At 40.3% G+C, this 21307-nt stretch overlaps 4 protein-coding genes across 4 annotated transcripts; all 4 read right to left on the minus strand.

Annotated features, from left to right (window-relative positions):
- Positions 1 to 161: 161 nt before the first annotated feature.
- fbxl18 (F-box and leucine-rich repeat protein 18) lies at positions 162 to 5276 on the minus strand. The gene is made up of 7 exons (XM_023266782.3): positions 5091 to 5276; positions 3754 to 3951; positions 3253 to 3602; positions 2784 to 2919; positions 1617 to 2695; positions 862 to 1080; positions 162 to 748 (listed from the first exon to the last, which is right to left on the minus strand). The coding sequence occupies exons 1-7, from the start codon at positions 5142 to 5144 to the stop codon at positions 592 to 594; spliced, it is 2193 nt and encodes a 730-aa protein (XP_023122550.1). The 5' UTR covers positions 5145 to 5276; the 3' UTR covers positions 162 to 591.
- A 1096-nt stretch (positions 5277 to 6372) lies between these two features.
- Positions 6373 to 12011, minus strand: LOC111566272 (retinol dehydrogenase 8-like). The gene is made up of 6 exons (XM_023266792.3): positions 11853 to 12011; positions 9142 to 9303; positions 8858 to 9037; positions 8490 to 8583; positions 7255 to 7438; positions 6373 to 7166 (listed from the first exon to the last, which is right to left on the minus strand). Exons 1-6 carry the CDS (start codon positions 11956 to 11958, stop codon positions 6939 to 6941), a joined length of 954 nt encoding a protein of 317 aa, XP_023122560.1. The 5' UTR covers positions 11959 to 12011; the 3' UTR covers positions 6373 to 6938.
- A 1190-nt stretch (positions 12012 to 13201) lies between these two features.
- On the minus strand, positions 13202 to 13519 carry LOC111566254 (rheacalcin-2-like). The gene has a single exon (XM_023266770.1). It carries the CDS (start codon positions 13517 to 13519, stop codon positions 13202 to 13204), a length of 318 nt encoding a protein of 105 aa, XP_023122538.1.
- A 3283-nt stretch (positions 13520 to 16802) lies between these two features.
- On the minus strand, positions 16803 to 20198 carry rasd3 (RASD family member 3). The gene has a single exon (XM_055009580.1). It carries the CDS (start codon positions 20044 to 20046, stop codon positions 19411 to 19413), a length of 636 nt encoding a protein of 211 aa, XP_054865555.1. The 5' UTR covers positions 20047 to 20198; the 3' UTR covers positions 16803 to 19410.
- Between the last annotated feature and the right edge of the window lie 1109 nt (positions 20199 to 21307).

Genomic DNA, 21307 nt, shown 5'->3' on the forward strand with positions numbered 1-21307 from the left:
TCACTAGACTCCCAACAAGAAAGAAAATAGCTTTCCTAAAATGTCACTATTCCTCTCAGCTTATTTGACACAACCCCAGCAGTGGATTACTGATGTAAACTTGTGCTAACAGTAGAAAGTGACAGTTTGACATGGGCAGAAGAATGGTACACAGGAAAGGATTTAAAATAATTTAAATAGAGTTTATTACAATTTCCTTTAAATCATAGCCTCAGGTACAAAGTTTTAGGACAAATACGCAATTCATATATTTGGCACTTGTTTCTTCTATAACTGAGTTATGTAGTAACATAAATGACCAACGACAACCAAGGCCCCAGAAACGATAAAGTTGAACCCTGTCAGCCTGAGTAAATAAGTTTCCCTTTAAAAACAGTCACTACTGTCATGTAAATGTAAACAATCATAGCTGATGTATTGTTGTAGATCAATCTGTAACTGTTGTGGATGACACACTCAAAAACCTAAATACAGTTGACAATTAGTCAGTCAGTCTCTTTCACTTGTGAATTTTATTTCCTGCAGGAAAAAACAAACTGTCTGAGCACCTCATCTGCTGAGCACCAATCACACCGAAGCTTTCTGGTGATGTCACAATGGTGATAAATGTGGTGGTTGAGCCACGTGACTCTGAAATAGAGTTATCCGATCCAGAAGTGTCAGCGGAATATCTCTGATCACTGAAGGCAGGTCTTCATGTTGTAACGGATAGATGACCACGCTGAGAGCCGAGCGCCCAACAGAAAATCTAACAGAACAAAACAGGGAAAAAGAGTGACATTTGAAATTAGACTTATAAGGGGAATGTCTGAGCTACAGTAATATGTCCCATATTTTAACATGCCAAACACAATCACTGACCTGTCCAGCAGTACTTTCTCCAGTGTCCGACAAGCCACTAAGGTGCCGCCCATGAATATGTGGCACATGATGACATGGCAGCAACGCTCCATGAAGGTTTCTACGGCTGACGGGTCAAAGGTGCCGCTACGTGAGATCAGGCAGACACGCTGGAGACGAGAGCAGCAGGACAGAGCCTCAAAGAACAAGGCGTTGGCATTCAGGTAGGGCTGCTCTAACCTGAGAAACACACACAGGGTTCAATGAATAAGAACACTAAGCAGAACTACAAATCCAAACTAGTTCAGTGAGTTTTAATGAGAATACCTGATGTAATATCTATTTTGTTGAGAATCTAAAACACAATCTTTAATGACAAAAAATTTAACTAAACAAATCTTCAAACTTTGTGGTAAAATCTGACTGTATAGTTTGCCGGATTAAAAAAAAAAACTAATTCTGCTGATGCTAAATGAATAAATGAGTTACTGTACTTTTTAACAACAGGCTTTATATCAAAAGAGAAAGTCTAGCTGACAGCCCACTATAGAAAGTCTATTTTAGGATTAGCTAATTTAATAATATTGTTAACATGAGACCAAACTAAAAACAAATGCTTTGATTATAAAGAGAGAAAATCTGTCAGTGGAAGAGGCATATAACAATAATTAGAACTTTACTATCCATCTGAAAATAAAATGGATAGCAATAATACACACTAATACTTAGCGTGTATTATTTCAGTAAATGAGTGGTACACACAGGCATCTTCTAACCTGAGTTCCTGCAGCTGTGTGCAGTGTTTCAGCATGTCCAGCAAGGCAGGGGTGTAGTTCATGATTTTCAGTGATCCCAGATTGGCGAGAGATAAAACGTGCAGGTCTCTGCAGTGTCTGGCCATCTGTACCAGGCCCGTTCCCCTGAGCACCCCAGGAAGTCCAGCCAGAGTCAGACGATGCAATCGAGGCAAAGCTTCAAGTGCTGCTATGTGCGCATCGCCAACGCCTCGTGCCCACGCACACATACCACGAGGCTCCACACTGGCACGAGTGCAAGGCTCAAGTCGAGGCAGCAAAGAGGCAAAACCGGGACCAATGAGCTCAAAGGTCTCTAAAAAAGGGCAGCCAGCTAAGAGCAAAGCAAGCCCTGAAGTGCTGTCTCCCAACAGACAAGACTCTATATCAGGCTTGTAATTCTGGATCCCTACACGTGGAACTTTCTTTAACCCCTGGAACAGCGGAGAGGGAGGCGTGCTGTGTGTGGAGATGTGATTCGTGTTTAAGCCATCTGACAGAGCGCAGGCAGGCAGCGTGAGAGAGCACAGGTGTCTGAATTTGGCCAAGCTGGCACACAGGTGTGATTCTCCATCCAGCCCAGGTGAGTTTTCATGATGATAGTGTGTGTGCATCAGGTTTAGGTGTTTAATGTTAGAGCAGCCAACTGCCAGCTGCCTCATTGTCCCAGCAACCAACTGATCTTCCACACTCCTGCACTCTGAGTAAGGAACATGGTTGATTCCACTGAGGTTCAGGCTGATCAGCTGCGTGGCATCTCTGACTCCTCCCTCCAGCAGCGACTGAAACACCTGAGGCCACAACGCCGGGCAGCGGCTGAAGCTGAGGTGTCTGGGACTGTTTCCCTCCAGAGCTCGCTTGAGTGACGAAGAATCTAGCCAGGACCGAGGGAGCTGCAGCGCCACCAGGTCACCGTGTTGACCCAAGCTCTGAGCCAGCGAGGGAGCTGCCGGCCAGTGAGCGGGGTTTGGGCCAGGAATTGACACGAGGAAAACCCGGAGACGCTTTGGAACGTGAACACTGAACACTGCCAGGTAGAGAAGGAGCAAGGTCTGGTTTACCTATGGACATTAACGCACAGATACATTAGAGCATATACTGCTGGTATATGAGGACAAGTATCTTATGTATATGGACTAACAAACTCACCTCTCCTGGAGCAAGCCTGGCAGTAAACTCCTCCAGCTGCTGGTAATGTGGCACACTGCTCTGACCAACCATTAACTGACAGCAAACACCAACACCTTCTCTGGTCACATCTGGGATGTCAAACTGCAACATCAGCCTACAGCACAAAGACACACCAACAAGCAGTAACATATTGTATCCTTTGCAGGAATAAAAATGTGAATGCACATACACTTTAGATGAGGAGTGTCATTAGTTTGGTGTTGCTAAACTCTACCAGTGGAATAAATACATGAAGGTGGCTGTATTCTGGTGTGGCACAGTCGCCTGTTAAAGTGCAAGGTCTCCAAAACTGTGCAAGTTTGCCCCTATTTTTTCTAATATAAATCAATTGAGCCCAACGCAGCGACACAGCCACAACACAGTGTTAAAAACTTGAATATTCTGGACACATATCTCATGAAATCTTAATAATGTGACAGATTCTAACCTGCGGAGTTGCGAACAGCAGGGCACCACACCATAACTCGGTGTGAAGAGAGTCTGTCTGAGCTCTGACAGGCGGCTCAGGGTGTCCACAGCCTCTGAACTGAGCAGAAGCGAGTCGAAGTCAGCCGTCACATCAAAAGCAAGTGATTTGAGTAAAGACAGGGAGGAGAGGAGACGGGACAAGCGAAGGGGAGTGAGGCGACAGCCCGTGACATCAAGGTCGGTCACTCCTCTGCAGCGTGCAAGATGATCCAGGGTAGAACCAGACAGCCAGTAGCAACCATTCAGGCTGAGAGACTGCACATGATTCGCTAGCTGCTTCACTACCTGCCGAAACAACAGGTCTTCAGCCTGGAAGGACAACACATGAATGAAGTTTAAATTACCCCCTGAAGAAATGGTGTTAAGGATGTTAAAATGTAAAAGAAATGTTTGCTTTTTTTAATATAAGGAACGTTACACACATGAGCTTCAGGATTTTTAGAAAACCGTGTGGATGTACCTGATATTCCTCAGACAGGTTGACGTTTGTGAGCAGGGTCTTGTCATGGCACAGTGTGTGTAACTTATGGCAGACGTTTGCCACATTCAGCAGCAGGTCACACACTGGAACATAGTGGAGGATGCACAGTAGGATCTCATCGGGCAAATCTGACATCCCCATGCGGGTACAAGACATTGTGTCCTCGTCACATACAGCCTGAAAGAGACAGTAAACAGGGTCACCATCAGACGCTTTTTGACCATCTGTGTATTTGGAAAGAATTACCAAGATATTTTTTTTAATAAGTACTTGCGATTACCAATTCTTGTTATTTTGTTTTTGAGATCCAGCAAAGATAAAGAAGCTGTTTACAATGCTAGGGTACAGCTAGGCAATATGCTGATTTACAAGCCCTTTCAGAAGTTTTGCTCTGATATTTACACCTTGGCAGCTCTCCTTTTAATGCCCGCTGTGTATTTAGTCATTGTAGGCAACGTTGCTAATCAATGAGAGAGACTGTTTTCTGGCTAAACTAGACTTTTACATAATTTCTGCATTAATGCTGGTATTTCATTGACTAAATTTCCCAAAAAGCAGGCATTCCCTTATGGTTATTTTTGCTAAATAAAAATATGATAGTGCTTACACAAGTTAGAGTTCATTACTAACTATAACTGAAGCATTATTTAGGGGAAATACAGAATAATAGCGGATTTTTTTAACTAGGAAGTGTCAATATTAGCTGCTATGCTAATACACTGCAAAAATTTAAAATCTTCCCAAGTCTATTTGTCTTATTTTTAGTCAAAATGTCTGATCCCACTTGATTTAAGATAAATTCACTTAACAAGTGACATTTCAGCAAGATGGAGGGACTTGCTTTAAAACAACACATCTTAAATATCTTGTTAAGTCAAACAATCTTGAAATTATCTTGTTTTAAGTTGTATTTTACAAGAAAACTCAAAATTATTTTCTTGCTTTGAGAGGGGCAATTTTTTTTCTATGTATTACTACAAATCAAGTTGCAGATGTACACATAGCAGGTTAAATTAGACTGAAGAACAGAGAACCAGTCAGCAGTATTACCACTAGCAAGAGCATCTCTGACTGTTTTGTGTTCAAATACTTCTACAAATTATGTTTGTGTTGGCTTCGCAGAGGACCAAACCGTTTGGGAAAAAAAGAGGGGGAGGAATACTAGCCTTTCTACCGTCTGTCTGTGCGTATTAACCAAACATGGCTAAAAGTTTAGTGATATTTGGGTGAAACCTCGAATTACCCAAGCAGCGTTAACATTAGCTAGCGTTAGGTCGGTCGCTCTGCTCTGCGCTGAGGTTTGTCAGCCCACGAACCTTTACAATTTGTCGGTCCATGTCCTCTGAGAGCCCACACACAGCCCCACTCATGGCCAGGAGGGTTTTTTTCGGACGTTTATCCACCCGGCCGGCGATTCATGGTCCAACGAACCTGCTTCTACACCGAACCACAGGCGGCTCTACGTCCGTTAGCTGCACGGAGCATTTCTACTGCTGCACATGTCGGAAGACTTTCAGTGACGGACAGACTTCCCGTCGTTGCAATGAAAGAGGGATAATTTTTTTTTTTTTTTTAATAACCATCAGCTAATATTAACCCTCGTGTTGACTATTAAGCATAGTTGACTCGGCAACTATGTTTAATAGCAGAAAAAAACCCTGAATGACCTTTTTTCAATTCGATGGCTTTTTCTGAAGTGACCCCAACAAGAGAAAAAGTGAAACAACATATTTTCATCCAAGCTGTACATCACCAGGGCTCACAGATTGTCTTGGGGTAATTTTTGAATCGGAAGTAAAACACTAAAACACACACCCAATATGAGAAATTGAGATTACTGTTGTCTCCCTTCAAAAAATGCATTTCAGGCTACTTTCTGCACATTTCTGCTTCTTAGGATATACAAGTACTATCTCTTGCTAACCAAATAATATTTACACCTTTAGCAGCAATAATAGCGATGATAAACTTCTACTTTAGTAAAGAAAACAGTTATAATAGGTAAAATGTAATAAGAAAAACGAGCGGTGTCCACTGATTAAACACAATCTTTCTGAGCTCTGAAGAGAGAAAATCACAGATATTCATAAAGTGTGATGCAGGACAGGTTGGTTCGTCATGTAAAATAGATTTTGGATTGAAAATTCAGTAAAGCTGCTTTATTTCAGAGGCTCAGGGGAGGCGGGTCATTGTCAGTGTTCAGGATCTTAAGACCACACACGGGTTAAAGTAAAAATATAAAAAAAGGACTTGTGTATGTCATAGACAATGCGAACATAACCAAATTTGCTACGTTTATTGTAGAAAGCTCACGGAAACCTTACCATTGGCAATGAACAGGTTAAACTCTTTAACTTAGACAATTCTTATAATTATATTTGGGTTTTTTTAGTTGTCTTTATGCATAGGCTAATGTTTCTTCATTGAAATTCCCATGTGATTTCTAAGTGTGCGGCAATTCCTGATAGAGCAGTTTAGTGCATAACTTTTACTAAAAATGTAATAGGATTTTTTAAAAATGTGTTTGCGGGTATTTTTCCTAGTACAGACCCTCATGAGCACACAGACTCATTGAATAAAAATAGTGAGAAGCACTGATGCAGTTTCAGAAGGTATAAATTACAATTTTTAATGCCAAAATAGTTGCTCCAATACACTGACATTATTTGAAAATTATGTACAAAGATGTGGAGGATATAAATAACCAAAATGCAGATCTGTCTTTCTCAGCCAATTACAGTTGAACATAATCTGATAAAATAATGAAATCAGGCTACAGTATGCTGTCTCATAAATCCAAACCTACTCATTTGGCACTCTGGGTAGGATGACAGCTCTTAAAATCAGTGATATTGAAACTCATCTGGACTGCGGTATCTGTACATTAATAAGCTACAATGCTACACAAAAGACTATATAGAGAAAACTGTTCATTACAGTACAAACTATATATATACAGCAGGAATCTGACAAGATAAACTCTGTGAAGCTGTTCCGTTATGAATGGATTTGTTAGTAATGTTTTCTTCATTTGTGAAAGTGACATTAGCGATAACCTTTGGACAGATAATATTAGTATGATCAGTTTTTCAGGATCCCCTGGCATCAAAGTCGAGGTACTGTGTGGTCTTTATTGAGGGAAAATGCCCACTGCTTTCTAGCTCCTAGTTTGGTGAAACTGTCCTGCTCCTCAGACATCCACAGGTGAGATACTTCATGGCGGTCATGCTGACGTGCATCAGAGTACCCAGGTTAAAGAGCATGTGGTAGAAGGCATGGACAGACAAGCCTCCAGTTTCATCAGCATATTTCAGTGCTACGATGGGCGTGTACAGCGGGTTGGTCAGGTTACGGAAACGCGGGCTGCTTGCTTCAATCACTTTCTTGGTGCACTGCAGGAAAAGACACAATCTGCAGTCAGGCTTAGGAGGTTAATCAGGCAGAAAGATCAGATACAGCGAAGCTGAGTCAGAGACTTACTCTGGCAATGTCATCAGGCGTTTGTCCCAGTGTCTCAAAGATGTCCACAGAGGAAGGAAGATAGACGTTTTTGAAGTAATGCACTGTGTCAGCATCAGCTCCGGGATACTCCTTCTGTTTCACATCCTGAATCATCTTTGCTTCGAACTCTGTGTGCACTGGGCCCGGCTCAATCAATGACAATCTGAGGAGAGACACGCAACAAAGGAGGAACATAAGAAGACTGGAAAAGATTAGATGGAAGATTTCCACAGGCGAAAGGACAGTACTAGTGTTAAAATTATAGTTTAGGTTACTGATTTAGTAAGTTAAAATCTGAATCAAAAGAAATTAACTCTTTTTAATTAAGTCAGTTTTAAAGGATTTATGACTCCATTGGACAGGTAGACTGCTCTGAAGGCAACTTAGGGAGAAATCATTTGACATTATGATGTCAATCGGTTGTTCCACTGGGATTCCAGTCAGTTTCTTCTGAAATATTATAACAATTATTGCATAGCCTGTCATACAGATTATATTGCTCTGAAGCTGAATCCTACTAAATTTGCTGACCTCCTTCTTGTTCCACTGTTAGCTTGATATTTTAGATTTTCAATGAAATGTCTCAACAACTGCTGGATCTTGAAATATGAATGAACCATCTATGTTTGTACAAAAAAATCACAACAATCAATGCAATATTTGTTGACATATTTGACAGACATTGCTATAAAGCATGGCTAAAAATAACAGTTTAGAGTATATTTTTCATTTGCTCTGGCCTAAACTTTGCTGTCTACAATTTTATTCACTTAATATTTATTTGTATTTTGTTCTATACTTAATCTTTTATATGTTTTTATGTTTCTAATATTACATCTTTTTATTCAGTATTTTTAATAACTCTGTAACTTATGTATATTTTGTTCAATTTTCCAGTACTGTTTTTGATTGATTTAATTCAGTTGATTTTATTTTATTCTGCTCTAATGTTTGGCATGTTTAATTTTTACCTTTGCTGGTAAAACACTCTGACTAACCTGTGTATGATAAGATGCCCTGAAAAAAAACCTGCTTGCTATATAATTGGTCCCTTTGCATAACTGTATCATTCAGTGCTCTGCCCATCAAAACCACAAAAGAGGTGCTATCTTTCAGAAGAACACTGTTTATCCCTCCAGTGATTAATCTTTTCCATCAATTAATTTCACATTAGTGCTTTATTAGCCATGATAGAAAGCATCAGAGACACTCACGTGACATTAAACTTCAAGAGTTGCACAGCCAGACTCTCACAAAAGCCCTCCATGGCAAACTTGGAAGCTGCGTACACATCATTAAACACCACCCCTAGAAAAACAGCACGTATTTAACTTCCACTTGTTCACAGCATGAAGAGTTTCACAGATCTGCTTGTTTGTCCCTGTTAGCGAAGACATACACTTGTATTTAAACTACATTACCTCTTCATCCATCCACACCTCCATCTGTCCATCATCCACCCACCCACCCACCCATCCATGAGACTGAAGCTGACAAACCTGTTATTTACTCCCTGTATCATTTAACAATGCCTCCCTCCACCTCCTCTCTCCTCACTCAGCCCTCCTCTGTCCCTGCTCACCTTGTAGTCCCATCACACTGCTGACCACGATGATGTGTCCTCCTTTCCTTTTCTTCATATCAGGCATCACCTCCTTGATCATGCGGATCACCCCAAAGAAATTGGTCTCAAAAACTTTCTTCATCTCCTCAATGGGGATGCTCTCCACTGGACCCACCAGGCCGATACCTGCATTATTGACTGCACAGGAGAAGAAGAAGGAAACGAGGACAGAAGAGTCATCAACATTAGACACTGGAACAATCTAAGGTACAGCATGTTGAAGAGGCTTTCACTTTACTTACTTAAGACGTCCACATGTCGGTCTTTAATGCCGTTAATACACTGTTTGACCGACTCGTCACTGCAGACGTCCAGTACAGCCAGAGACAGAGTTTTTCCATATGCATCCCCAGCAGCTTCCACCAGCTTATCTTTGCGTTTCAGATCACGCATTGTGGCGATTACTGCAGACAGGAGGGTGACGAGGAGAAACAATTAACGTCTGAGGAATCATATTAATATGTAGGTGCTGTTTGTATGAATTTGGCAACACATGTTGTGTCTGTTATGTGTGCGTACTAATCATCATTATTTAGATAAAAGCCAGAAACAGTCACAGCTACTGTTTTCTTCCCTGTTGAGAGTCTAGAACTAAATTCCTGTTCCACTAGGTAACATTTACATTCACTGAATGAATAATAACACTTGCAGCTACTGTCAGTGTTACCTTATGCAACACACTGAACCACAAAGGGGAGTTTTAATGAAAAGATCTGACTTGAACCTGCAATTTTTAATCTTTTAATCCCAACCAAACCTTCATCAGGCCATTTTTATGTGCGTACAGGTGTTACTATTTTCTTTCTCTTTGCCATTTGCCAAAATACCCTTGCATATAATTATGCCTCTTTTTGCCATGGACAGCTTCCAAATGTGACTTTGTGAATGGATTTAACACTCCCTTCCCACAACTACCCCTTCAGGCGGCTACTCTAAATAGATAATGAAAAAATGTGCAGTGCCAAGCTAAGTTCACTGGATCAAGTTAAATGTGGGCAGACAGAAGATACATGCATACAAATATTGTGTTTTGGCATTTTGACTTAATCTGAGTGTACTAAGCGTTTAACAAATTGTCAAGAACCCGGTGCAGCATCAATTAACAGTCTTCCTTTGTGCACACGTGTATTTGTAGAGTTTTTAGGTGATAATTTCCATCCTGAGTGCTCCTGCATTGTGTTCATTTCCTGTTACAGGAAATATGTTATATAGAATAAAAAGAGCGCAGGTCATCAAGATCTGTGAGGAAGATACAACAGAAATATTGTCAATGTGGCAAAGAAAAGCAAATGAAAATAGAGGATTAAGCACATGGACACTGTGCTCGTATGCGTCTCAACTGCGGGCAGTTTTCTTCCTAAAGTCACTTTCAAAAATAACAGTTGACTAAAGATAGCAGCACAGTAAATATAGCCCTTAAGTAGCTCTCAGTGATCATAAACAGTTCTGTTACAGTAACCAGTTTACATAGCAGTATTAGTTTTGCCTGCTCCAAGAATAACCAACCAGTCATCCATAATACAGATCTACGAGCCAGGCAATAATTAGCCCAAACAAGCTGCGCTGCGGGCTTTACCTTATGTCTGGTGTCTTAAGAGCAACGAAGGGTCAAGTTGGGATCAGAGGTATATTACTACGTGTAGGGCTGCAGGGAGGTGTAATGAGCTGGGAAATTTAATCTTGGACTTCAATGAAAACAAAAAACACCCAATAATCTCAACATAGCCTGGCATGACCTCCACTGAAGGCTACAAATGTGTTTAACTTTCAAATACATGCTGTAGATATTTTTAATTTATTCTTCAACTTTTTATGATGCCGGTGATTGCTATTAATTTCCATAAAGTGTAAACATCACTTAGCAGATGTGTAAGTTGCTTTAGTTTTAGTAAGTAGTAAGTGCAGAGTAATAAGTTAGTGGAGGAACAGCAGAAGAAATGCCTTCAGGTCAACAGATTAACAGCAAGGTTCACAGTGATGTAAAGTTTATATTTACAAGTGAAAAAACACGGATGTTGGCCTTCAGGTGGGACGATGGTTGACTCTCAGTATGAATAAAATGAGAGATCTGTTTTCCAGAACTTGGATATTTTTGTTCAAGTGACACAACCTGATTAACTGATTACAGTCTTCTATAACATTTGTGACTTCATTAAGACTGAGACTAATTCTCTGAACCTGGTCTCACTTTATGTCTCTGAGAGTCTTAGGGTTGAAATATGTAAATAGCAAACTTTTCTTGGTTTAGATGCAGCATTTCCTGTTAAAGTAAGTGGAGTCTTAAAAGCTGCACAACAATGAACAAAAATAAAATAGTTACTGTTATCCTAAGGATACAAAGCTGTTTGCTAGCTTATTATCTGACAGATATGTGGCCTCTTCTTATGAGATTATTTAAGCTGCATTTGCAGCTCTGCTTCTGAAGACTTTAAGTCAGTTAAGTGTGACTTCTGACCTCCTGTCAGCAGAGGAAAACCTGTAGACCAGGGAGGTTCCTGTTCAGGTTTCAGAAGTTCAGACAGCTGTGTGATCGATTCACAGTTCTGTCAAAATTAAATCCTCATTTACACTCACATGGTTCATATTCCTTTTTCAAACTAAGGCTTGTTGGAGGTTTAAACTGCAAACAGGACCTCAGCTTTAATTCAGTGCTTTGCTGTGCAGTCAGTTGAACAGACAGTTTTAATCTTCATAGTCATGTGTACCATGTGACACTGTTACACTGCAGTCATGATGTAATCATCTTATGTGTTATCACCATAGAAGAAGACAACAGAAGATAGAGCTGTTATTAGCTTTATTAATATTAGTTGTATTATTCTATTAGACAATATTATTCTATTATTGACAATTAACAGTTTTCCTCCTCTGTGTGCTGTGCAACATAAATACAGTCTATATACCACACTAAGCAAATTACATGAAATACTACTTCTCTCTGTCATAGACTCACCATGGTAGCGCTTCTGCTCATCCTTGGCCAGCATCACAGCCATCCTCAGGCCGATACCGGAGGAGCAGCCGGTGATCAGCACCACTTTCTGTCCGGGACTCGCCATGTCTGAGAGCTGGAGGATGAGTGGAGATCTGAGGAGACTGTAAGAGGATAAAACCCACTGACACACAGTCACATGGACAAGTGTTGCAGCAACGCAACAGGATTATCTGAGGCTCAGTGGTGGTAAAATAATATCACAGAAAAAACAAATCTGCACCAGGCATAGCTGTGAGAGATGGAAATATGAGGCCTGAAGCTGGATTTTTGACTGTCAGTACATCTGACGGTGTAAAAAACAGACTGATAAACAAAATAAGAACGTTAGAGGTTAAAGTTTGGTGTTATGTAGATGTCAGCCTCTGTGAGATGTGGCGCCACCTGGTGGCTAATACGATTCCTCAAATGAGTCAAACAGAGTCACCTTCCTTGTGGTTCTCCTGATTCTGACAGATATGCCAACTACAGCTCATTTTAATTAATTTTAAGATCATTTTATTTCTTTATAAAGCTCTGATTGATCTTGCTCCTGCATATTTATCAGGTTTGCTTTTATCCAATGAACCTCTTAGACCCCTCAGATATTCTGCTACTCTCTCAGAATGATGTGTATTTGGGTAGATTTGGATCTTTCTGCCGGCAGATTTGGGCCCAAATGAAGAGCTACATATTTACCTGAATGTAGAAGAGTCTCTTCATTTTTAGGAACATCTACAATATTTTCAAAATTTAGTTCTTGGTTTTGGAACAAAAAAATGGCATAATGATGAGGTGGGATTGGAAACCCAAACACCACAAAACGGTTCTTTGAAGAACCTTTCTGAAGGGTTTTTGAACTCAAAAGATTCCTCTAGAGTAGCTGAAAATGATATTCTTCTTGAAGAGACCAGATATTAAAGATAAAGGTGAAGGTGAACATTTTTAGGTTTCAGGGGATTCCCAGCTTTTCATTACAAATGACGCGTACATAGGGAGAATGTTTTTGATTTATTTATTGATCATTGCTTGCTGAAAAGGTCAAAATGTGAACCAGTTAACATGTTAACCAGCACTGTAACAACGTCACCAGAGGATACTTTGAAAATCACTGATCTATTCAAATGTTCTGACAATGGATTCTAATTTACATCACAAAACAAGGTCATGAAACACAAAACCCTTCACCTGACAAGTACAAACCACCAAACTGGAAAATTAGAGATGAATATAGTCTGATCACAGAAAAGCAAATAACAAATGACAGTTGAGATGAATTTCTCTAAGTATCAGTATATGTTTAAGTGAATCTGTTGTCTCTCCAGAATGTGTCAGACACAGATGAAGTTGAGTTTGTCTTGACAGTCCCAGTTCTCCCACAGTCCCTCTTTGGTTAAAGCTCCACAGCGTTTCCTGACTGGACACTGGTGGTCCTGACCTCCTTCTTGGGACCAGGCCTCATATTCCAGAGGGTCACCGTTCACCCACATCCAGCGGTCACCCAGGAAACGCAGACCCATCCACACCCGCTCACTGATGTTCTTGTGCTTGATGTCATTGTGGTCCAGAAGCCGATCGGTCTCAGAGAGCAGACTGGGGAGATCAGTTTGTTTGTCTCTGCAGTGGCTCAGAGCGTCTTCCCAGGACATCTTCTCCTCCACCACAGTCACATCCACGCAGTAGAAAGAGTAGAAATCACTGCCACTGACATCAGTCCACAGTCCATTCCAAGTAATCACTGCATTGTTCTCAGTGCCCCCAGAATTATCAGGTTGTCTATCAGCCCAGTTCTGGAATGTAATGTGTCCCCCTCCTGACCACTTCCAAGCAGTTTTGTTGTTGGGATCTCGATAAAGGCCGATCCATCCTGGGACAAGATTTCCATCTGCAGCTCTTGGAAGCTTTTCTATCTCACTCTGACTATTAAAAAAAGACAGATCAGTGTGATATTGTCGACAGTAAGCCTGAGCAGAAGACCAGGTTTCTTTGTTCTCGATAAAAACATGTTTTCCTATATCTCCCTCAACAGCAACGCAAAGACAAACCAAGAAGATGATTCTGTCCATGGTCACTGCTCTGTAGCTGAAGCTGAGAATGTTTTCTGTGGCTGTCTCTTCACTAAGTGTCATTTAAATCACTTCAGGACATGACTTTGCATGGCTCTGTCTTGTCTGCACAAACAAAACATTCATGGTTGACTGACAGGTTGAGAAACCAGACTTTGAAGTGTACGCCACATTTGGTAAAGTATTCAGGATAAAATGTGTTTTCCTTTATCTCCCTCAGCAGCAATGTCAAGAAAAATGAAGATGTTTAACTAAATCCTAAATCCACTTAAACAGGCTCATTTGTGGAACAACACCAGCAACACCAGTAACAAGTCATGGTAAGAAATGGTGGTTAACCCTCATGGACTATTTTATTTATTATTTTTTTTTATCATCCCTTATTAATCCCACGAGGGGAAATTCTGATTTTCGCATCTCTCCCCAATTGGGGGAGTCAGAGCGACTGGTCAGCCACGGTACAGCGCCCCCTGGAGCAGGACGGGTTAAGGGCCTTGCTCAAGGGCCCAACAGTGGCCACATCGGGGCTTGAACCTCTGACCTTCTGATCAGTAGTCCAGACACTTAACCGTTGTGCCACCACTTCCCCCAGATATATTTTTATTTTTTATATATATATATATATATATATATATATATATATATATATATATATATATATATATATATATATATATATATATATACACATATATATATATATATATATATATATATATATATATATATATATATATATATATATATATATATATATATATATATATATATATATAAAAATAAGGGCATTGTTGTCTTTCTTCATGTTTTTTATCCCCTTTTTTCCTTTAATTTATTGAAATACAAAAATGTCCAAATGGAAAACCATGAAAACTGCTGCTTTTGATCTCCTCACCACTAGATTGGTAGGGATCCCAGATGATAAATAACACAGAGAACAATGGCTGCATTAATGCAAATTTACCAGTGTAAGATTCTCAGTGTGCCTGGTAACTGTGCCCTCTAGGTCTAAATTTATATTAAGAGCGTAGATCACAGTGAACTAGTGACCTTTAATTTACCTGACTGTTGTGAATATCACTGATGCCATGCTTGGAAGTATTTTTGTTAAGCAGACACTCACAGGAGAAGTGGGGTGATTACTTGATACAAATAAATTTGATATGATACCACATATTTTATTTATTTTTGCACTTTGCTTACTTACGAACACTCATTATAAAAAAGAGAATAGGAAAGCAGATATGTCCCATGCTGGTGATCATAATGGTTCAGATATATGTGAAGGAAAAGGAAAGCCTGAGTTGAGTGGTCCCAACAGAGTAAACCAGGATTAAGCTTTTCCATTAATCAGTTTAAAGCCAATGTAATCAGACTATTCACATCTACATTAATGCACATGAATATGGGCGCAGCACATCAAGTGTACATTTAACAGGCCTTGTCACACAAAGTCAGTTCAACTAAGGTCTTCAAAAGAGGAGGAAGAGCCAGGGGAGGAGAGAGGAGAGGGAAGAGCAGTGAGGGAGAAACTTGGAGAGGAAACAACGGCGTCACTCAGAGGGGAGCTAAGAGTTGTGTGAAGAGAAAACCTGGTTGAGGAGCAGGGTGACGATCTAATGTTGACATCTGCAAGCCTGCATGCTGCAACCCATCATCAACCACATCAGCAACAGCATCCAGAGCGCAGGAGTGAAGGTATCACAATCTACTGTTAAGACTTCATGAACAAAAGTACAGAGGCTACATCAGAAGATGCGAAACACTCATCAGCAAGTACAACAGGAAGGCCAGGCTGGAATTTGCCACAAAGTACAGAGATGAGCCTCGGAAATTCTGGGACAAAGTTTTATGGATTGATGAGACAAAGATGAACCTTTACCAAAGTGATGGAGACGCTAAAGTCAGAGAAAGAAAAAATCTGCTCATGATCCCAAAGCTCATCTGTGGAACACAGTGGAGGTAATGTCATGGCTTGGGCTGGTATGGCTTCTTATTCATGGCTCATTAATCTTCATCAATGATGGAACACATGGTGGAAGAAGCAAAATCAGAAGTCTACAGAAACATTGTATCTGCCAGTTTAAAGAAAGATGCAACCAAACTGATTGGGAGATCCTCCATCGTGCAGCAAGATAATGACCCAAAACACACTGCCAGAACAACAAAGGACTTTATCAGGGGCCAGAAGTGGAAGGTGTTAGACTGGCCAAGTCAATCTCCAGACTTAAACCCTATAGAGCTGCATTTTACCTGCTAAAGAGGAGGCTGAAGGGAGTAACCCCCAAAACAGCTGAAAGAGGCTGAGGTAAAAGCCTGGAAAAGCATCACAAAAGAAGAATGCAAATGTCTGGTGATGCCAGTGGATCACAGGATAGATGCAGTTATTGCAAGCGAAGGGTTTGCAACTAAATATTAAGTCTTATTTATTTTAATCTAATTTAAGTCTAACTATTCCAATACTTTTGCTCACCTAAAAAAAATTGGTGTTCATTACAAATAACTCTATCTTCTAAGTTGTGTATCAGATCCAGATGTAAATACCTGGAAATAAAAGCTGAAATGTTGATCTCTTGTCTCATTTTCATCTTTTGATGTCAAACCCAAATGTTTTCAGTCTACAGCAAAAATAAAGGAATTGGCCTCACTGTTCCAATACTTTTGGAGGGGAGTGTATAAGTATCTACAGTTAGACACAGTGGTATGGCAAATATTCATTGTTAAAGCTGCTCAGACAGTTTGCTGTTATAATGTGAAACATGCTCCTGTTAAGGTGATCAGACACTTCAAACTAAAGAGCACAGTCACCTGTGATAAAGACTAAATGAAAACAAAGTAGCAGACATTACACATCTCTGTACCGAAGGATGTTTTAAACAAAAATGCTTTATGTGATTTATTCAATTAACTCAAATTTCAAATATGACTTTGTTATAACAGGATTAATGAAAGAACAGCTTTGGTTGTATAAAATTGTACATTTCTGTGTCATTACAGAGATGAAGACAGAGCAGACAGGCTGCATGACAAAGCCAACAAATATCAACTTTCCTCTCATTTCATTTTCTTTGATTTAACAGTTTCAGCCCATCGGTGAGTTCTCAGAGTCTCAGTGGTAAAATAAACAATAAAACAAAGCAGATTTTAGATCAATTTATCTTCCATCCAACATGCTGAAAGAGCTTTAATCGAACAGAGTCTATCTTTATTTTGTCTTGTTCTTATTTCGAAAAAAATGAGAAAATTGGTAGTTTTTGGTTTTGGTATCACTGTATAGAAAAGTCTGCAAAATGACAGACATCATTTGGAAATTAACAATAGTTATTTTAAGTATTATTTCAAGAATGCCAAATTACAATTACTTCTCTTTTTTCCATGGTGAATGAGATAAAAATCAAATATGACAACACAAAGGAAACACAAACCGACAAAACCGAAAGACAAAACAACACAAAAGGGCACAAGTGCGATATAAAAGGAAAAACAGACACAAAGCTACACTAGCAAGACATGAACCAACAAAACCAAGACACAAAACAGGCACAAATGACAGGAGCAAAACAAAACACAATAAAAATGAGACACGAAAGAGAAACAAGTCACAAAACTACAACCACAGTCAATGTGGTAGCATAATGTGAATACAGTATATTAATGAAAAATCTAATTACAGCATGACAGAGACAACCTGATATTCCAGATTGCTATAGTCACTTACACAATATTTAACTGTAAAGTAAATTACAACTGTGACACTGAAACAACACAGTAAAATACTGGAAACCATGGCTGCCAGAATTGTATAATTTTACAGGAAAACACGAGCAATCTTGCAAAAACATCTTTGCCAGGGAGTCTAATCAGGAGCTTCATCTTTTCTTTGTGCCATTGTGTGCTACAGGAAGCACTACTCCACTTACATGAATGTTTTTGGGCCATATCTGTTCAGCAGCAGACCTGAAAAAGGGATAAATATAGAGGAGGATAAGAGGAGAATAAGTGGATGAAGAGAGGACAGATGCTGACATCCGTGGGTTTGTTTATCCTCTTTGCTCCACTTGACAGAGGTGTTTGTATCTGTGTCAAAACAGCACAATGCTGCTTCATGCAAATAAGAGTAGCTATTTTTATAAAGCGCATACTGATCTAAATATTCCCTCCATGCATCTGCTGACAAAAGCAGCTTTCACCATTACAAGAATGATTAAATAATCACACAGAGGATTTGTTTTTGTGTGGATTTGTTTACTAAATAGAGAAAACATACACAAATGCAAATCTAAATAGGTTGAATTTGCATATAAGAATTAATGTAGGGGGAAAAGGAGAAACATCTGTAGAGGCTGATGGTGATTGTTAGTACAAGCTCAGGGTTGCAGAATTTCTAAAGAAAGCATGCCAAGTTTCAAGTGTGACATTATATATTAAATTACTACTTAAACTACAGTTTTGAAATAACAAGAGTATAGGTGAAGTCTGGCTGTCTTTCTAAATATAGAAAAGGAATAAAATTCAAGTTCGGGTTTGATAAAATTTTGCCTTATTGACAAGGTGGAGGAGAATTTATTGCCTGACATTAACCAAAAGACACTAAAATATTTACTGTAGGCTGCTGACTTTGGGGGGTGAAAGGTAACTGAGGACATTTATTTAAGTACTGTGCAATCATGAGGTATTTATTGGAGTATATAATAGTATCCCTTACTACTCAACTGCATCTATTAGGCACTCTGTTGCTTTGAAGATCAAGGTTTATCGGTTTTATTGACTCAGTAATTAAGCAGTTCAAACTAAGTTTACTTCAACCAACTACAGCATAAAATGCATCCTTCAAAAATAACATTAACCTGAAAATATATCTTTTACTTTTGATACTATAAGCATATTTTGGGCTAGTATTTCTGTGATTTTTCTTGTGGAAGAAGAATCTTCACTTTCATGGGAGTATTTTTGCACTCAGGTATACTTTTACTTAAATAAAATATCTGAATCACACCGTTATTGAAGCCGGAGCATGAACAAACCCAGATTTCAACATCTGTCCTCACTCATTCTCCTCTCATCTTCCTCTACTGATCCCCATGTCTAGTCTACAGTCTGCTAGTGAACAGATGGGACACTTTTGTGGGCACACAAAAAATGAAAAGTGCACTTTGTCCAATGAAAAGTGAAAGAGAGTGAACATATTATATGTTAAAGTGACGTGTTTGTATCTGTGTGTTGACTTTCTGAAACAGAAATGTATCTTTTTGCAGAGAGATGAGTTGTACTGGTTGGTTTAAAAATGAAACAGCAGACCAAAAAAATGAAGACATTTCATTGACGAGTTTCTTAAAAAAGTCAGAATAGTAAACACATAAGGAAAATATAGTTCTTATAGTTATGAAACTTTGCTGTTCCATAGAGTTCACTGAGAACTTTATTCCAGCTGAACACGAGCAGTCCAGCTGCAGTCTTTGTACAACAAACTGTTTCTATGACAGGATGCAGCTGTTGTTCTTCCTCAGAGGAGCTCTCCTCTTCTCTTCTGCTGTGGGCTCCGTGTCTCTGCGTCTCCGCACCGCAGGACTGAGCCGGTGCGGCAGGTTCACCTGCTGCAGCATCGAGCCGAACACCCGCAACGTGTTCGCACCTGTGCGCGCCGACGCCTCCACGAAGTCAGCAGCCCACTCCCCCTCCACCGTGCTCATGGCTTCCCCGGCCTGCAGCACACGACCCTCGGCCTCCGTCAGATCTGCTTTGCTCCCCACCACGGTGATGGGCGCACTCTTGCCGCCCCGCAGCTCCAGGATCTCGTCGCGGAGCCGCCGCACCTCCTCGAAGGAGCCGGGGTCGTCCACCGCGTACACCAGGGCGAAGGCGTCGCTGTGTCGGATGCAGAGCTCCCGCATGGCCGGGAACGAGTAGCTGCCGCTCGTGTCCAGGATCTCCAGACGCATCTTCCCACACCCAGCGGTGTCGTACTCCAACACGTGGAGCTCCTCCACGGTGCGCGTGTACTTGTGGTCGAAGAGGTCGTGGAGGAAACGACGGATGAGCGCGCTCTTACCGACGCCCGCGGCCCCGAGGAACACCAGGCGCACCGTGGTGGGACGCACCGACAGAGACATGATGAGCAGATCCGGGGCGCACAGCAACTCCTCCAGCGGAGGGCAGAGAGCCGCTGCTGGTCTGAGTCCTGGGGGCGTCAAGGAGTATTTATAGCTCCTCTCCAGAAGACCCCACCCAACTGTTGCGCACGATTCAAAGCGCACGGTGGGGACCAGTCAAAGCGCAGTGACATGTGACAGCATGGGAACAAAAATGATTTATGAATATAGTGTCGTTTTACTGGCAAGTCAACAATCAGCAGTCAGTGGACACACCAACACGTGCAAAAGTCTGCACCACGAGTCACTCCAACACCTGCACAATGAAAAACGAGACATGACTCAGACGAATTGCTTCAACTGGTAACATGCAACTAAATGAATTTCATCCAGTTTATGTTAATAGGTTAAATTAAGGAGTCTGGTTTAAGGTAGATGTACTGCATTCCTGCATTTTATTTTTTATAGAAAGTCAACTTGAAGTTTCCAGTTTTTCCAACCAAAGTTTTCACTTTACCTGATTATAAAATGAAAAGCTTTATTTTGCTAATAAACTTATTTCCTTTACTTTATAATCCAGCTGGAAGAAAACAGCAGTTGAGTTGCTGAAGAATTTGAAGGAACATACAGTGGTGAAAAAAAAGTTTTTTGACACTCCATGCATGTGTGAAATATTGCAAGGATCACTCTTAGGTCTTCATGTGCAATTTATTTTAGTACAGTCACAGCTAAAATACTAAACAAATCTTTAAAAAAGCCTTTAAAAACTTAAAATGGATTGGCTCCATAAAAATACATAAGAAATTTTGAGTATCGAGTCATTTTGGTATCAGTGATCCATTAATGAAATTTGTGCTTTTTATTAAAAGACACAATTTTTGTTGCTGTGCTTCGTGTCTATAGAAAGCCAGTACATTTGAAAGTTCTTCAAAGACAGAAATGGCTAAAAACAAGGAACCTAACGAGGGAAACATGCCTGAAGAGAGATGACAGATTTTCAGCCAGGAAGGGTCCAGCTGCTGCCAGATAGCCAGGAAGTGCAGATACAGTCCTTCAGCAGTTGGATTCACTGCAGAAATACAGACGAACCAACAGCTTGGAAGACAAACCAAGATCTGGGCATCCAAGGGCTTCTTCAGCATGAAATAACTGCATTATGATCCACATGTGCAGGAAAACCACTGAATGACATCAGAGGAGCTTCAGCAGCAGTGGTCAAACCAAACTGGTGTCCAGTGTTCCACCTGCACTGAATGTGGCCGACTTTTTGATCATGGCTTAA

This window comes from Amphiprion ocellaris, chromosome 4 (assembly GCF_022539595.1).
Source record: "Amphiprion ocellaris isolate individual 3 ecotype Okinawa chromosome 4, ASM2253959v1, whole genome shotgun sequence".
Classification (NCBI taxonomy): Eukaryota; Metazoa; Chordata; class Actinopteri; family Pomacentridae; genus Amphiprion; species Amphiprion ocellaris.

Excerpts from the sequence above, each read along its gene's own strand:
- fbxl18 (XM_023266782.3), bottom strand. The coding sequence starts at position 5,144 with ATGAGTGGGGCTGTGTGTGGGCTCTCAGAGGACATGGACCGACAAATT. Across the intron at positions 3,952-5,090 it reads TGGACCGACAAATTGTAAAG|GCTGTATGTGACGAGGACAC; the intron begins GTTCGTGGGCTG and ends TGTCTCTTTCAG. Across the intron at positions 3,603-3,753 it reads ACCTGTCTGAGGAATATCAG|GCTGAAGACCTGTTGTTTCG; the intron begins GTACATCCACAC and ends TTGTCCTTCCAG.
- LOC111566272 (XM_023266792.3), bottom strand. The coding sequence starts at position 11,958 with ATGGCGAGTCCCGGACAGAAAGTGGTGCTGATCACCGGCTGCTCCTCC. Across the intron at positions 9,038-9,141 it reads CCGACATGTGGACGTCTTAA|TCAATAATGCAGGTATCGGC; the intron begins GTAAGTAAAGTG and ends TCTCCTGTGCAG. Across the intron at positions 7,439-8,489 it reads CTCTTGAAGTTTAATGTCAC|ATTGTCATTGATTGAGCCGG; the intron begins GTGAGTGTCTCT and ends GTCTCTCCTCAG.
- LOC111566254 (XM_023266770.1), bottom strand. The coding sequence starts at position 13,519 with ATGTCCTGGGAAGACGCTCTGAGCCACTGCAGAGACAAACAAACTGAT.
- rasd3 (XM_055009580.1), bottom strand. The coding sequence starts at position 20,046 with ATGTCTCTGTCGGTGCGTCCCACCACGGTGCGCCTGGTGTTCCTCGGG.